Source organism: Eublepharis macularius, chromosome 14 (genome assembly GCF_028583425.1).
Source record: "Eublepharis macularius isolate TG4126 chromosome 14, MPM_Emac_v1.0, whole genome shotgun sequence".
Taxonomy (NCBI): Eukaryota; Metazoa; Chordata; class Lepidosauria; order Squamata; family Eublepharidae; genus Eublepharis; species Eublepharis macularius.
The window spans coordinates 40,246,313-40,264,916 of record NC_072803.1 but is presented as its reverse complement, the minus strand read 5'-3'; the positions used below and the strand labels follow the sequence as shown (position 1 = coordinate 40,264,916).

The window sequence follows — 18,604 nt, the reverse complement described above, 5'->3', positions numbered from 1 at the left end:
CTGGGGCACAACTTTGGATCATATGAGGGTAAGGCCATTATGTGTACATTTTTGTCTTGCGATCTAGTAGAACTGTCCAATGAACAAATTAATTAGAAGATGAGTGCTACTGGATTCTCCAGTAGAGTATAATATGCAGCTTGACTAGCTCAGACTAGCCTGAGCTTGTCAGAGCTTGGAAGCTAAAGTGGTTAGTATTCGGATGGGAAACTACCAAGGAAAGCAATGGCAAACCACCTCTGCTCATCTTTTGCTCTGAACACTCCATGAGGGGTCACCATAAGTTGGATGCAACTTGACGGCACTTTATTATTATTATTATTATTATTATTATTATTATTATTATTATTATTATTATTATTATTATTATTATAGTAATTAATAACTTTGGTCAGGAAATAATGGAGATTGTGGTGGGTTTTGTAGTAGGCTGAAAAGGTTCTGCAGGAATGAAGTGGGCATTTAGGAAAGACTGCATCAACTAGCCAGGACATCTCCAGACTCACCAGGACAACAAGAATTTTGACCAGAGCAACAGTCATTTTAGGGGGAAGTTCCAAAGGCTAGACAGAAACTACCTAGAGCCATCAACCAAAGAATGGATTGCTTTAACAGGTCACCCACCCATCTGGAAATTATGAGAAGTCATCAGTCTAAACCTCACCATAGAATGGTCAGTTTATGAAGGGGGTGGGAGGGGATCATAGACACTTTCCCCCACTGATCTCACTCGATTTTGGTACAGAACATTTGGCATAAATAATGAGGAATTGGTGCCACTTGCTAAAACTAAGAAAATTAATAAGCCTAGAGTTAAGCCTACAGTTAATTAATAATCCTACAGTTCCCAACCTTCAGGTGAGGTATGGAGATTTCCTGGAATTACAACTGATCTCCAGGCCCCAGAGATCAATTTCCCTTGGAAAAAAAATAAAAAGCAAGGAAGCAACCCCCAAACAGAATCCAAAGCCAACGGAGAGAGAAAAACTCCCATTGAGGGAACAAAAACCAATTACTACATATATAAATATTTTCATTCACTCACTCACTCATAAAGTGCTCTAGTGCCAATGTGCTAATCAATATCAATCAATATCAATAAATATCAGAGTTATAACAATGTAGAATCTCATATCAATAAGTACACAATCTAAGCAGACCAATAAATTATATGTCTGTAAACAGTAAACAGTATATATGAAGTGGCTGAACAATGCAAAATATCATTCAAAACACATCAAAGACACGTCACAGTCCATAGGATACCCTTAATGCAGTCTTTACCTTTACTTCTTGCAGGTGCGATGAGAAGAAGAAGGGAACTTCATCTGTCTCAGGTAAGTATATGAAGCTTGTTAACCTCTTGGATGTATTTTCTCCATAGGTGGAACCAACATGCCAGGGAACAACCCCAATGACCCCAATGATGGCTAATCAAGCACTTGTTTTGTATGTAGCATAAGCTTTTGAGAATCACAGCTACAATAAAGTTGGTTAGTCTTAAAGGTGCTACTGGACTCTTTTTGATTTTGCTACTACAGACTAACACGGCTAACTCCTCTGCATCTGTTTTGTATGTATATATCACCAGGAGTTGTGCAATAATTTCACCGTATATCCCCATAAGCATAGTAATTCTGTTGTCTGCTGTGAATCGAGGTGTATCCAGATTCACAGACTCAAAAATTCACAGACTAAGGAGAAATAGCATATTTCATTTCATGAGAGTTGAACCTAGAATTTTGTTTGCCAGTTACAGGAAATCTAAGGAAGTTTGTGAAATGGTTTTTAAAATGGTTTTTAAAATTGTGGGAATTGGTTACAGTCAGTAAAATATGGTATATATGGGCTAAAAAGAGAGTATGTGGTATAGCGATTAGACTGTTGAACATGGATGTGGGAGGTTTGAATCCTCACTCTGCCATGGAAGTTTGCTGGGTGACCTTGGGCCAGTCACAGACTCTCAGCCTAACTTACCTATACTATGTACTATGCATCTGACGAAGAGAACTTGATTCTCGAAAGCTTATGCTACAATAAAATTGGTTAGTCTTAAAGGTGCTACCGGACTCTTTTTGATTTTGCTACTACAGACTAACATGGCTAACTCCTCTGGATCTATTACCTCACAGGGTTGTTGTGAGGATAAAGTGGAGGAGAATGATATAAGATGTCTGGGGGGGTCTCCATTGGAGAAAAGGGCAGAATATAAATGAAGTAAATAAAAGAAAAAAATGAAAGAAAGACAAAAAACAGTTTTGAGATTTAGAAATAGTTTAAGAATTTTAGGCACTGTGTCATACATAGTATTACAGCAAGTCCCTTTGCTTTGTATAAAGTTACATCTTTTAGTAATTCATAGTTATAACTGCAGACAATCAGTAAAGTAGGTGTTAGAACTGTTTGTGTTAGTATTCTAACTTTTTATTAATTTTTACATATGGAATCTCAGGTTAAGGATTCTTATGACTTAACGAAGTATTGCTAGAAATGCTAAAAGGTTTGGGGTCTTAATGTTGTTAATGCTAAAGGAGCGATGCATGGGTAAAATGTTTTCTTTTATTATATAATTTTGTAATTGAAGAATTCAAAAATGGTACATACTCCAGTTACAATTAATGGCATGTAAACTCCATGTAAACTCCATGTAAACTCCATGTAAACTCAGGAGCTATATATACCATGGTTTAAAAACCAAAGTATGAAGTGGAAACTTTTTCTGATATAATGCCTGGCCTTCATAGAATTCCTTTTTAATAACAGTTCCACCCTGCACACAAAATCAGAATATCACATTCGTTTATTGGACATTTTTCTTATATGGCTTTGCAAGCAATTTCTTATGTTCTTGCTTGCACACTCAGCTTCGAAAAAGTCCAGTGAATAAACTTCTGGACAACAATTTCACATGTACCTGATCAAGGGAACCCTTCAAAATCATGTTCTGGTATGTATTTCAGGCCATAAAAGTTCAGCCAACTCACAGTAGCCTATTTTATCACCGGCAACACTGAAGATCTGTAAGAAGCAAGAGTTTCGTTCCCAACATTTAATTTGCTGATGTGGAAGGATTTCAAATTTCAGGATGGAGGGTGCATTTCAGACATTATTCTTTCTAATTTGGAGATGCTATGTGCTTAGAATGTTTGGGTCCAGTGCCAGCTGGAAACTGACAGTTGAGAACTGATAGTTTCTCATGGAGAAAGCGGAGACATTCTCTTGAAAATAACTGTCACCTTCTACCAGGTGACCCAAGAACCATACATTGTTTCATTTGTAGATTTACTGTAACTCTAGATAATCTCCTTCTTTCCCCTATGTTCAACCCCTTTTATAACCTTCAAGACTGAGGATCTCAAAACACTTAGCTGAGGATTGCAGTAATTTTGAAGAATCCCTCTTGAAATATCTTTACTCCTTGTATCTTTTTATTGCTATATACTTGTTTGCAGTGGTGTTTATTAAGTCTAAAAACAATTAATGTATTTTAATTTAACATAATCCCCCCCATGTTAATACCCTAGGATTACTCTGTAGGAAGTAATGAGATTTTTTATGTAATTGCTTTTACTTATGTATATACATGATGTGTGGCATTAAGAGAACTTTCTCTTTCTCTTTGAGTCCAATTGTACCTTAGAGATATACAAGATTTTCAGGGTATGAGCTTACAGGAGTCAAGACTCCCTTCTGTTTGATGGGAGCTTTCACTCTCAACAAACCTTATAGCCTGAAAATCTTGTGGGTCTCTAAGATAGGGTTGCCAGCTCCAGCTTGGAAAATTCCTGGAGATTTGGGGGGTGAAGCCTGAAAATGGCAAGGTTTGGCAAGGGGAGGGATCTCTGGTAGAATACCATAGAGTCTACCCTCCAAAGCAGCCATTTTCTCCAGGGCAACTGATCTCTAAGGCCTAGAGATCAGTTGTAATTCTGGGAGATCTCCAGCCACCACTTGGAGGTTGGCAACCCTACTCTAAGATGCCCCTGGACTCAAATCCTACTAATCCACTTCAAACTATCATTCCATACCTTGATTGTAGCTAATCTGAAACCATGACTTATAGGCATTCAGACATAACATTTAACCATGATTAAGGAAAACAAACAATAAACATTATGTCTGTACCAGGCCAGTATGTGGGCTCAGGCCTGTGAACACCTTCAGAATTAACTGTTCATGTTGGAAGCAACAGTCACTTCTATATCAGGCCTGACTAATTCCTTCACACTGCTAGAACAGAATTCTTGGGAAAAAATCTGAGAACGTGCCCCATACAGCACCTGCCAGATCGCTTGTGCTATAGAAACTTTAAACAATGGCCATGGTGTTCTCCAGGTTGGAAGCAGCCGACTCTAAATTAATTTGGCACATTCTCTGCCCAAACAGAAGGGACTGGGCTTTGACTAATGCAGTTCCCTCTTCCCTCTTCTAACTCTAATTTTTATTCCAGACACATCTTTGTGGCATGGTGTCAAGAGAAAGAGAAAGCAAGTCACAGCTGGACAGCAGCCATTCAGCCAAAGATCAATAATAGACATGCAGCACCCTTAGATTTTATTAACGGCAGCTGATGGCAGAGGTAATAGCCAAAACCCTAGTTCCAGTTCTTCACTGGCTGCCTTCTCTCTTCAGACATTAATATTTTTTTTGTGTAACTAGATCACGTGTATGTTGTACAGGTCTGAGGGAGCAAGTGAAAACCCTGCCAAGTGAAAACCCAAAGAGTGCCTGTGCATTTCCCTGCTTGGCAGGGAAAATAATCAGAGGTGGGGTCTTCTGCCCCCATCCCAACAGTCAGATAATGAAAAGATGCAGCTGCTAAAACTTCTCCCTACTATGTTGTTATCAAGGCTTACGTTTCAAGGCAAGGCACTGCCAGTCATGCAGTCAGGGAGCATGTAGTCTCTTAGAGAGAGTCTGTAGCTCAAGGGAAGAGCCTTTGTTTTACATGCAGAAGGTCCCAGGTTCAATTCTTGATTAAAAGGACCAGGCAATAGATGATGTGACAGACTTCTGACCTGAGACCTTGGAGAGCTGCTGTCAGTCTTAGACAATACTGACCTTGATGGACCTAGGGTCTGATTCCATATAAGGCAACTTTATGTGTGTTCATGACTTAAGGTTGGGTATAGGCTCAAGGAGCGAGCTGGGACAAGTTCCTGAGCCCTCTTTAGATGTGTATCAAGCCCCACAATTAGCAACCAGTATGAAGCCAAGCTTGGATTGGCCAAGTTTAGGGAGTCTCACCGTATTCCTTTACATCATCAACTGATAGAGACTTTCCATCCACTGCAGTTCAGATTCCAGCTCAAGCTTCCTGTTCCACTCGAGTCCCCACTCCAGGCCATAGAACGGTCAGCAAGGACCAAGGGCTGGAAAAACTGTATCCTAGTTTTGGATTTCAAGCACAGTCGCTCAGTATGGCCATAATGCACACGCTGTGGTGGGCTTCCAAGAAGACTGAAGACTCAGGGAACAGGCATTAAATTTATTCCCACACCCATAAGATTAAATGCAATGTATTAGGTGTTGCATACTTTAAAAACTAGAATCCTATTTTTTTAGAGCATTTGCAGCTTAGCAGGCACAGAGGCAGCAACAGTAATCACAATTGGCAATACCATATACCTGATTTGTCCTGCCCACCACCCAAATACACAGCCTCTCCTTCTCCTGTACTCATGAATGCACGAAGAAACTGCCTTTGTCTATCAACGTCAGTATTGTCTACTAAGGCTGGCAGTGCCAGCAGCAGCTCACCAGGGTCTGCCTGAGTCTTTTAACTGGAGATGCTAGGGATTGAACTTGGGACCTCCTGCATGTAAGGCAGATGCACTAGCACTCAGCCATGGCTCCTCCCCTCCCTAGACATAGAGGCAAACAGACTCTTCTCTCCCAACAGGCTAATCTTACACATGAAACTAGCATTCATCAGCTCATCACACCAGACAGAATGTTACAATTTTAAAATTTTCTCAAAGCTAGGAATAGTGCTATTGCGCCCCAATATTGCACAAGAAAACAAGCGCCCTGCTTGCAAGAAGTACTTCTTCACCAATAACATATCTAAATTACAAAACCCACAATCACATGATGTTGTGATAGTCACTGATAGTCACTGAAACTCAAAAAGAGGTTCTATCCAAGTTTGTTAGCTATAAGGATGGTTACTTATGTCTTAATGCCTTGCTTGTGAGTTTCCCAGAAGTATCTGGGTAGTCAAGTATGCATACAGAACGATGGCCTAGATGGCTTGGTCCAACAAGACCATTTTTACCTTCTTAAGAATGTGAAACTGTTTAAAGGAACTAAGCCCAGGATGCAGACTCCCTCTCCCAGAAGCACTCATGGTTGAATTACACTGCCACAGCCTTCATGCATTCTTTAGACAGGACTGGCAATGTTTAACATTGCACCCTTGCTTTCAGTAATGCTGAAATAACTCAAAATCCTGAAATAACTCAAAATCCAAATCCAGCATCAGGACCAAGGTGACTTTCATGTAGGCAAAACACACACACACACCCTGGTGAAGCCCACTCTCAATAGAATTCCCTTTTAATGCAAGAGGTTATCAAATGCCATGACTCACCCACACAGTCACAAGTTGGGAACTCTGCCTGAGCTCGCTTGGCTGGTGTGTCCAGCAAACTTTTGGTTGGTGTGTCCAGGTACTTCAAGGGAGATTCCAAAAATCCACTGAGAGTAGGTGTGAGTGGCACTTTATCCTTGGTTGGGGTCCCTTCCACGGAAGCAGTGTCTGTGTTTTGGTTTTCATCAGAGTAAAAGCACGTGGTGGATACCACAGTAATAGCACCAGATGATTCGATTTTTATCTGCTTGGGAGACCGAGCAGCAAAAGGGTTTTCAAAAGGCTGCTCAGCACCCGGCAAGAGGGAGAACATTTTGTGACCCGCATTGGGAGTGCCCATCGAAGGCGGTGTGCAATCCTTAGCAGCCGAGGGCTGGAAAGCAGGATCCAAGCCCCCAGGAGGCTCCGGAGAGTGGCTCAGAGAAGACAATGGATGTGGGGGAGAAGGAGGCTGGGCTGGCAATGACCCATCAGTAAGCAGACCTGGAGCTGGAAGTTCAGAGTTCTGCAAGCTGAAACTTTCTCCAAATTCAGCCTCAAACTGTTTGATCAGTTCCTCCAACTTGTCATCCACTGTAATTGGATTGTGGGCAAACAGAGGGTGATCTGTCGAGTTCATTGGTCTGTGGAAAGCTTCCTCATGCCCATTGCTGCAAGCACCTGTGGATGAACATGGGGCAAAGCCTGGCACAGGAGAGCTGAGAGAAGCAGAACTGCATGCAGCATTCTCTGGGTAGTAGCAGGGGCTCTCCTCCTGGCTGGGATGGCACATTTCCTGAGAGTTGGGAGCAGGACTTCTGTTTTCAAGTAGCTTCTGCAAGGGAGACAGCTCTGTGGGGCTGGATGTAAACTGAGCAGGAGACAAAAACTTGGTAGGAGTCCCAGGGAGCAGCTGTTCAGGTTGCATCTCTTTGCTTAGGCGCTCCAGTGGGGCAGCTGAGCGGAGCCCTTCTAAGCTGATCTGTCTCACAGGCAGGAAGAGGGGCTGAGAGTCCTTCTGCTTGGATTTTTTAATCTGGACCTGCTTACGGACCGGTTTGACTTGAGCACCTTTTTCCACCTGGATCTTTTTCTTCCTCTCCTTGGGGGACTTCTCTGATGACTTCTGAGGCTGGGCCTGCTGTGACTTGGGAGTCCACCAGCTGGGCAGCTGCTCCTGGGGGGCTCCCTGAGGCAGGTTCTGGTCAAGGAAGAGGCTACGTTTGTGGTGGAGATGCTGCTGAAGAACCTTCTGAGTCTTCTTATGGAAGTTTGTCTCTTGCAGAAGCTGGGACAATTGCTGGCTGGAGGAGGCTGGCTTATGATAGCCAGGGCTCTCGTCCTTCTGGGCTAGCTGCTCCTGCTTTGCTTTGATGGCTTTCACTTTGCCAGGCATCATGTCAGGTCGTTTAAATGCTGTTTTGATGCAATGGCCCGCAGTGCCTAAAAGCTGCTCCAGTTCAGCCATGGGATCACTTGCCAAAGAGGACAGGGATGGGTTGGAGTTCAGACCCCAGAGGTTGTTTTTGAGCTTACTTTCTTCACTCCACTGCTCAGGGAAATCTGCCTTCTGTGGGGTGGAGGTGCAGTTGGGAAACAGACCTGAAGTGTCCAAATGGCCATTGTTGCGATTGAGGCAATAAGGAGCCATCTCCTGAGCACCTTTTGTACCCTGCTGCCAGGAGGAGGAAGCCAAGGACACAGGTGCCTGGGGCAGGTTGTGGCTGGCATAGGCTTTCGAGGCCTGGCTCTGGTACAGCTCGGCACTGGACACAGATAGCACCGAATTAGGGATGTGTGCCGGGAAGGTGGAAGGCTGGACCAGCTGCTCCTTGGAGGTGAAGGCCATGGCTTGCAGAGGGCTCTGGGGAGGGGGTGGAGCCTCTTTGGCGGCCTCAGGAAGAACTGACGATAGTTGTGTGAGGGCTTCAATGGCGATGGCTGTCTGGAGGCTGATGTTCTTCTCCTTAGCAATATTCAGTGCACTTTGGGAAAGGGGGAGAGCCTCCGATGGGCACAGAGTTAGCTTCTCATCTGCAGCAGGCACCTGCTTTTGATTAGCACCATTGTCTAAGGGAGGTTCAGAAGCTTGGTTGAGAAGCTGGGGGGTACAACTCTGGTCCTCTACGGTGGCTGACTTGATCTTGTTTTCCAACCATTCCAGGTAGTCTGGGCACTCTGGTCCATCACAGTTGCAGTTGGGTGGCTTCATGCCGTGTTTTGCCAGAGCAAGAGCAGCCTTGAGAGCATTCAGATCCTCAATGTCAGGGCAGCTGTTGGAAGGAGGCATGGCCGGACCATCCCCTGTCCCACTTCGATTCATCTCGGCATTAAACTTCTCGTACAATTGCATGCTCAGTAATGAAGGGGAAGATGGAGGTCCCATTCCATGCGAAGACATGGCTGCTTCTGCTGCTGCGGAGAAAGCCACCAGGTTTTGAGCATCTTCCAAGTTGGCGTTGGTGGAATCACCTTGGCTAAGGGCAGCTGGCATGCCCTCCCAGTCGGCTTTTTGCTCGGTATGTGGACTGCCAAGCCATGTGCCTGTTTCCATTATCATAGCCCCTTTTCCAGCCGTTTGCTCCCTTCCGCCGTTTGCCAGGCCAGGCCCATCACCCTCATTTAGCCTTCTTTCTTCAACATGGTTAAATAGCCCTTCTTCCATTTGGCCTGTTTGGGGTCCATCAACTGAGCTGCACTCCAAACCAGTCTGAAAAGAAAAAGAGAAAGAAATGAGTTCCAAAGTGGTAGCAACATTCATTTCTTGTTGCAACAACATCAACAACAAAGAGCACCTTAAAGATGAACAAACTAATTACGGCATAAACTTTTGTGAAGTGAGCATAGATTCCTTTACTTCTCGGTACACATTGTCTTTCTCAGAAAGAGTGGTGTTGATTATAGTGGGATATTTTAGGAAGAAACACTCCTGATATTCCAGAGAACAGCCCTACCAGCCTGTTGTGGCCAACATGACGAAAAGTAGGGAACTTTCAACACTAAAACAGTGGTGTATAGCAGACGGTGATGGAGTTGTCTATCAGGCTCCTGTTTGTAATCTGACTTAGTCATGACCACCATGGCACTATTGTGGACAGCGACACACTACAATGTCAGAGTTGTTCCTGAGGCTGTGGCTGAAATGTTAGTCATTGAAGTTCCTCATACAGAAAATGGCAAAAGAGTTTCTGATACACCAATAACATCTACATGCTGAACTTCTCTTACCTCCCACAAATATAAGCATGGATACCCTCAGCATAATCTCTCCCCCCCCCTCTCTCCTCTCTCTCTCTCTCTGGATCAGCATATCTCAAAAACTGGATTAGGGATGTATCTATTGCTACCATCCAGCAGCTCCATTTCACATTTTTCAGGGTGAGGTTATTGATTTTGTTTGGGATATAACTCTTCAGTTTGTCAGCTAGGATGAAGGCAGAGGCGCAAAGAAGCAGCCAAACGAAGTCCAGAGAGAAGCCTCCCTTATTTGTTCCCATTCTGTGAAAAACCACTGCTTCACATTCTATAAGAGATGCAATTCCTTACATATTCTGGTTTTATAGAAGTTAAATCTATTTGCAAGCAGAACAAAATCTTTGTTAGTTTGTTGTACTAAAATATTTTGAACAGAAGATGTTTCTATTGCGAGAAGCAAAACCAAGAAGTACCTTCACAGGAAACGTTATTTGCAGAGCAATTCTAAGCAAAGATTCTAAGCCCACTGATTTCAATGGGCTTAGACTGGAGAAACTCTGCTTAGGATTGTACTGTTGGTTAATGTATACTGCTTCCGTCCATCCAACCCACTTACTCTAGTTCTGCCCCATTACATCAGTTTCACCAGGCTCTTGCTCATCGTTTGCATAACTGCTGTATCCTACCCTTGGAGATGACACTAATTCTGTCTCTTGTTCACCTTTCATCTCACCCAAACCCACCACCAAACAGTCATGTAGCCAGCAGGTTGACACTTCAGTATCAGGTATGCTGAAGTGAGGACTGCATGATGAACTCCTAAAAATAGACAGTTCTCTGCATTCATATTATACTCCAGCATTCAAAGCACTTTGCATACATTACCTCGACAACCCCTGGTGGGTGGAGGAAAGTGCCATCAAGTCATAGCTGAAATGGCAACCCATGCTGGGGTTTCCAAGTCAAGAGACTAAGATTCTCTCTACACGAGATGCCTCGGCACATGTTCGTCAGGTGTAGGGAGATGCAATGTTAGCCGGGAAGCGTAGTTTAAAAAGACAGAGCCAGCAGAGATCGCTCCTCAGAGGGTTTATTAATTTCATGTTCCCCTCCCCGAAGGCTCTGTCAATTTCATCTCTCCAGTCTAAAATTGTGTGAGATCACAAGGGCAGTGAGGAATGGAAATGGGCTAGAGCTGCCTTTCAGAGCCGGGCTTGGTCCTAGAGAGATTATAATGGGCTGAAGTTTCCTTTCTGACATTTCACAGCCCCTTCACACAGCTCCAGTGTATAACAAAGCCTGCTGCTGGCTCTGTCTTTTTAAACTACCCATTTAACATTGCCTCGATCAACATGTGTTCTTCATGCGTCAGATGTCTTGTGTAGAGAAACTCTAACAGCAGTGGCTTGCCATTGCTTGTCTCTGAAACCCTGGTCTTCATTGGAGGTCTCCCATCCAATTACTAACCATGGCCAACCTTGCTTAGCTTCCAAGATCTGACAAGATCAGGCTTGCCTGGGCTATCTAGGTCAGGGCTAACAATCCTTACAACTACTAATGAAGGTACGCCAGTGTTATTGTCCCCACACAGCAGATGGGCTAAAGTCATCTTAGTGTGTTCATGGCAGATTTGAACCAAGGACTTCAGACTCTTGCAGATCCAGATATACCATGAAGCAGGGTGAGGGAGGAACCTCTAACAACAGTCTTTGGAGTATTATTAAAAAGCAACCCACTGCCATTTGTTTAGTTCACTATTCAAATATTTGTACCACTATAGGGGAGATTCATTGGGATTTTCTGCCTCAGGCATCAGTGTTTCTTGGGCTGCCCCTGGTTTCTTAACTACAGCAGCAAAATAGAAACAAAACATCAACCCTTGACAAGTCTTTAAATGTTACCCAGTCAAGGAATATCTGTAGTGCTGCAGGGTACCCCTTGCCATCCTGGCCCACCAAAACTCGCTGCCATGCCTACGACTGGCATTGAAAGCACACATGACGCACTGGGGAATGCCAAAAGCCTCCTTGGGAAGAAGGCCAGGGTGACTCCCAAGCAGCTGGTGGATCCCCTGACCGACTTGGATAAGAGACAAGAAGCTCCCAGACCTGCCTTATCGGCCTAACCTTGGCAAGAGCTCAAGCAGAGAGAGCGGGCGGTGCGTAAGTCTATTCGTACAGAGAAGCAAGTCACTGCTTCACATCAAGCATGCAGGTGACAGCCACACACACACCACTTTCCCCCCAGAAATACTTGTTGGACTCTGCTAGTTCATTGGGGAGTTATTGGCAACTGGCTAGAACAGGCATCTGAGCTATAGCAGCCACAGAATATATGAGACTCTTCTGCTAAAGTCTTTCCCAGGTAGAAGATTCCCTCGGATGCATTAAGCCAATGTTGTGTAGTAGTTACAAAGACAAACTGGGATCTAGGAGACCCAGGTTCAAATCTCCACTCTTCCATGGAAGCTTGCAGGGTGACCTTGGGCCAGTCACACACACACACAGCCTAAACTACCTCACAGTTGTTGTGAGGATATAATGGAGGAGTATATTGTAAACCACTTTGGGTTCTCATTGGGGAGAAATGCAGGGTATAAATGAAGTAAAAAAATAAAATCAACCCACCTTCTTGCCAGTACTCCTAACAAGGAATTTGCCCCACAAAACCCCATGCGATATTTTCCCTCCGTTTTGCAGAACTGCCTCACACATATGGTTCAGTACTACATCACCAACCAACTGTCCAGGCAGCCACTTCCTGGATGCAGCCCAACTGTGCGGCTCTGAAGATCATCCTATTTTCCCACATAAAACTGTACACAAACAGAAACTTCACATGACCTCTTCCAACCCCACTCCCTGTGGCATTATGACTAAAGTTGGGGCCAAGTTTAGCCCATTTTTATATGATTGACTGATATTTCAATCTATATGCTGCTTTTCCACTAGAAACATTCCTGAAAGCAGACTGAAAAACAATGAAACTTATCACAAAACATTTAAAACTAAACATTATTGTAACAGAATTCTTAAAACGAATAAACTCTAAAACTAAAAGCAGCAACACAAAGTGAGTTGAAAAGGGTTGACAAAAAGGCAGGTTTTCTTCACTAAAGGTACTTTACTCAAGGTAAAGAGAGTCTAATAGAACTCTCTTGGGACAGAGTTCCAAAATATTTATCCCAGCACTAAGGCTGAATCCATATGGTGAAGATTCTCTGTTTTCCTGTCATCTGCGTTATTGATGGGACATTCACACAGGAGTTTTGTTCGTACTTCCTTCCATCAGCTGCCATTTCCCTTGCATCCCCCCACCCCACTCCGCCACTGGGAGACATTTTGAAGTCTTTTTAAAAAATGGTAATTGCTATTGAGATACAGCCCAATTTACTAGGTACCCTGAATTCCCAGCTTGCTTGCTTGCTTGCTTTCTTGCAACCCATCCCTTTGTGGAACCTCTACAACAAAAAGGGCTAGGGACATTCTTTTTTTAAAAAATGAAAGCTGAAAATTCAGAGGACAGTAGATTGTAGCAACATATTGTTATATATGTTCTTGCACTGTAACAAAATAGCAATTACTGATTTAAAAAATCTCAAAAAGCCTTCCAGTGGAGCAGTGGGCAAATTGGTTGAGGGGCTGGCCAAAGGAAAATGGCACTGATGTGACTGGGACCTTCTAAAATTCATATCTTGAACTACATAATTTCCAGAAAGAACATATCAAACCAGCTTTGAGGAAGAACATACCAAAAACAGGGAAACCTGGAAAGTGGATGATTAGAGGACAATGTCATGTGTATGCTCCAACTCCCCCTGCAACATGGACACCAAGGCATCTATTTGGATGCAGCCTAAGGAAGCACCAGTCAAGGATAACCTCACTGCTAACAATGGTGGCTGCTGCAGCACTAACTCTCCAACTGACAGTGTGTGTGGGGGGGTGGGGGAATATATATGAGAGAAGACACACCCTAAGGTATTCCAGACTCAGGCTGTTTAGGTTAGGAATACAGCTGACAAGTCAGCAGAAGCTAATAAAATCATCTGGCCACTAATGTCACACAAATGTCTAAAAGCAACATCTGTTCCTGAAGCACACAACCTTTACCTTTCTCCTTATAACTCCAGAATAAAAAGGGTCTTTAAGACTTACTTTTTAAAATGACAGCTACAAACTGGTAATACTATAGCAATACAGCAATTCCCACATTTACAAAAAAAGCCCAAGAAAAACCCTGCTGCGTGAGGAAGGACATGGCAGCCAAAGAGTTTGAGACAAAGAAAATGGCATCAGTGCCTTTGGGATCTGCATTAATGCACCCCTTCCCATCCACATGGTGCCCAAAGGCACTTTGATTGTGATCTTTTGACAAAGATAAGACCAAACTAGGTTTCGGGAAGCCCACAAAAAGCAAGGAAAACACAGAAGCAGAACATACAGAGGACGGCATCATGTGGATACTCCCCAAAACACTGTTGCTGTAAAGAAGCCAAGAGTGAGCAAAACATCCATCTGAAAACAGCGTAAGTTGCATATGGTCTGAGAGACGTGAGCAGGCATTCTCTGTGGCAGAGCAGGCAATGGACCACAAGGTGGTTAGCAAGGTGCTAACTCACCAGAACTTCTGTGAATATTGCTGCCCCAACTGACCAGTTGGATGACTTGGGCAATTATGCCACTCTTGCAAAGAAACAGGCAAAGAAAAACACCTATGCAATTCCTGTTCCAGGATGCTAAGTACAGTTGCAATTAAGGAACTAATTTTTGGTCTCCCCCAAAGCTGCAAAAAGCAATCTTTCGAGCATGCCTGCAGGATGAGACAATGGGAGCTTCCTTCTATTAATTTCATATTGTACTTTAGTGTAATCTGTACAAGGGGTCTATTATCTCCACAAAAGACAGTGCCAAGAGACATCAGAAAGCAATGTAATCAGAAAAGGGGGCTCTCTGGGGGGTCCAGGAGAAACTCTGCCCTTGGCCAGTGTTGTAACTTCAAAGGGCAGACATGAGATGCAATACTTTATTTTCCAAAGGAAAGAAAAATACAGCTAAATGATTGTGTTTTCTCCTCCCAAGTAAAAATGATGCCTTAGGGAAAGTATCCAGGGTTGGGAAAACATTTCAAATGCAAGAAGCCAGCATAACAGCCAGGAAGCCAGGGCTGAAGCTACACTACACATTTCTTAGACTAGTATGGATCTACCATCAGTTACATTTGTATCCCATCCTTCCTCCCATCCTTCTTCCATTTTCAATTTATCCTTAACTCAGCTCTGTGAGGCAGTCCTAGTCCAACATTCTAACCACTGTATCACACCGACTAGCAACGCTGACCTACCTTATAGTGTTGCTGTCAGGATTACAAAAATATATGTGGAACACTTGAAAACACTTTATAAGTGCTCATCAACATGACCATCTCTGAACAATGTTTAACAACCGCTACTTGAGCACAAACAGTCCATGGACCTTAAAGTGCTTTACAAGAGCAACAGATGTTTTCCACATGCAGGGCCAGACCCGTTAGTTGGAGATGAAGCATTTGTCTCAGGTGGCATATTGACAGGAGGGGATGAACGATCAACTTTTCAAAGGGAAGAGAGGGAGGAGGGAAGGAGCTAGAGAGACAAGCTGATACACAATAACCTAGGAGGCAAGAGAGGAATGCAAACCTGGGATGGGGTGGGGGGGTATAACCCCAAGAGCCCTTTTTAGGAAGCCCAACCAGATACTCAGAACCATGTCAGCAACATCAGGCACATTTTGGGCCCAACTCTGCATGGAGAGCCTGCTGCCTACCAAAATTGACTGCTGTTGCCCTCTCTGCCCGCTTGCCCTCTCCCCTCTGGCCCGGATGGCAGTGGGTAAATGAGTTAGCAGTGAAGGCAAAGTAGAGCAGAAGCAACTCCTGGATCCCTGACATGCCTTTTTTCATTCTGGCCAGCAGTGGGGATGGGCCAGGGCAGCAGGGCTTAAATTGATGCTTGACTTCTTTCTCTCTTCCCCTCTTTCTCTGGTCCAGTGAACTACCAGGAGGAGAGAGAGAGCACATTGAGCCCTGCCTCCCCAAGACTGGAGTGATCACTCTAGCTATTAAAAACATGCCAGTTTCGTGGATCCTTATTTTATGTATTTTATTTACTTCAATTATACCACATCTTTCTCCCCAGCGGGGACTCAGAGCAGCTTACACTGTTCTCCTCTCCTCTATTTTATCCTCACAACAATGCTGTGAGGTAAATTAGACTGAGAGTGTGTGAAAGACCCAAGCAAGCGTCCATGGCAGAGAGAGAATTCAAACCTGGATCTCCCAAATTCTAGCCTGACACTAACCACTACACCACACTTACTACCTTTGGGGAGCCTAGGACTGGAACACTGAAAGTGTTAAAAAAACTGAAACAGATATATTCATGGTCTCATCAGACAGGGGGAAAACTGAGCTGAGTTGGGAATTCTGTCCCTTTTTTAGTAATATATTTTCAGTGGGCCTGTTACAGCAGCAATTATTAGTAAGCACTGACATAGTATTTTAAGCATTCAAAGCACTTCCAATACATTATCTTAGCAACCTTTACAACAACCCTGTAAAGTCGGGCCAGCATAACTATAATCTCATACTGCGGATGGCAGATGGAACATACCCCACACCCACACACACAAGTAGCTTAAGGTCAAAGTAGACTTTATAATGGATGGTGCTGCTGTCACTCTGAGAGACACTCTCTTTCAGGAGCATCTAATGCAAACATACCATCACTCCAATCTACATCTCTCTGCCCCTTTGCAACCAATGATGCTTATTGTGATGAATAGTTCTCTTACCACAAAGAAAGGATAAAGATGGCTGCACTGTGCTTCTGGCAATGTCTATACCGGCCTTAGGGCAACCTGGTGAGTTCATGGCAGAGGTGAAGGATGAACCTGGGCCTTCTAAGCTCACATCATAGCCATTGCACTGCACCAGCTCACACCACCACTCTATTCCATTTCTGTCTAATGGAAAGGGTAGAACTAGTTTATTGAATTTCATTGGGAGCATTTAATGCAAACAATGCGTAACATTGGGAGGAAACTGAGATAGACTTATCTGCTGCTTTCTTGGGTGGGGGGAATAGATGTGTGCTCAAGATCTGGAAAGGATCTGGGGGCAACCAGCAAGAGATTAATAAATCAGTGGAGCACTTATGTTTGGGTGCATACACACATACATGCATGTAGCCAGAAGAATCTGAAATAAAGGCCGAATCCACACTTCTTAAGTTTTCCGCTTTTTTCCCGCCCATTATTCGCTTCTCAGAGGGCTGTTCACATACTCTTACCTCAATCCCACCATTCTCTCGCGTCTTTCGCGTTGCGCCTCAGACGAATTTGTCATGTGTTCAAACGCTTCTCTTGCACGGTTCTCACCATGGATGTGGACAAATAGAAGCGTTTCACAAGGAGACCGCCCCCTTCAAACCACCCCACTTCCGTGTTTGCAGCCTTTCCGGAACACCATTCCTCTTTGCCGTGCAATTATCAAGCTTTTCCACTCTCTCCACAGCGTGCCTGCCTGCCCGCCCTTTCTCTCTCTCTTTTTTTTAAAGGGGACTTTCCCAGCATTGTTGCACAATCCCGGCCATAAATCTTAATCGGGGTGCTCCAAAATCCCCGCAGAGACATCAAGGGGTGGCGTCATTTCCATTTCCGTGTCATTTTTAGGATGCTGAACAGTCAGAGAGTTTGGATCTCCCCCACCTTAAATATCAGTTCAAATTAGCCCACCAGAATAATGGTCCAATGGATTTCAAAGAAGAAGGCATAGAATCACATTAACCAATCACAGGCATCATAGGGGTGTGGCCTCGCCATAGCAATTTCGCAAAAAACCGCTATAGCGGAAATCTGATGAAAAAATGAAAAAAAAATGAACGTGATGTCATCATCGGCGACGTCAGATCTAAACCCACCCCATATTGCGCGATTCTACCAGGGATGTGGTCGAAGTATAGCGCGAGGCTGCGGCAGTAAGAGAAGGGATGTGAACACAGACTGGGACATTGCGGGATAGAATCCAGCGTGATTAATGCACATGAAAAGCAGAAGGTAGAGAAGTGTGGATTTGGCCAAAAATAGAATCACACATTTTACATTAGTCTTGGTTTCTGTGCTCTGTCCCCTTAAAGATGTAGGCAGTAGCAGACAGGGCAAATAGTGGCTGTTTTAAAGATGCTTTTCACTGTGATGAAACAGTAGAAATGTAAAATATGTTATAAATTTAATTTTTAGTGTTCTACATATTTTTCTTATACTTTACAGTGCTCAATGGTCATGACTGAAATGTAGGTACTTGGAGTCCAATGAGACATAACAGTGGGAGATCTATACATAAATTTCCTGCAGTGATTTTAAGACTAAAATACTGAGGGGGGATTCAGATTGAGGTCACTGCACTGGAATCTTCCTTCTGGGCCATTTTTTTTTAAAAAAGTAAGCCGCTCTCCCACTAAGCTTCTATTTGCCCTGGGTACAGGTTCTGGATCTATATGTTCCTTTTTTGTGGGATGAATATCAGGCTAGGGGCAATCTGTATCAGGAAAACAGCCTACAAGGAATGGTTTAACCCTCCTTCCCCCAATGTTGCAGCTCTGGTCTGAACCAAGCACTTCTGTGGCTTCTTTTTAAACCCTCTAACATGAGAGGTCCATACACAAACCTTCCAACATCATGTCTAATTTAGCTGTTATACATGGTGTTAGACTGTATTGCTATTGTACTACTTTAGACTGCAGATGGCCACAGAAAAGACATTCCTTCCAGTTTAAACAAAAACCCTGTTCTCTCAGGGGAA

The 18,604-nt window shown here is 43.8% G+C and overlaps 1 protein-coding gene across 2 annotated transcripts in view; it reads right to left on the bottom strand.

Annotated features, from left to right (window-relative positions):
- The window catches only part of TET3 (tet methylcytosine dioxygenase 3), a 90,807-nt gene that overhangs the window by 20,335 nt on the left and 51,868 nt on the right, over positions 1-18,604 (bottom strand). For both annotated transcript variants that reach the window (XM_054997326.1, XM_054997327.1), the window contains one exon: positions 6,593-9,281. In XM_054997326.1, the coding sequence (XP_054853301.1) occupies positions 6,593-9,281 (2,689 nt within the window). The remainder of the gene's footprint in view (positions 1-6,592; positions 9,282-18,604) is intronic.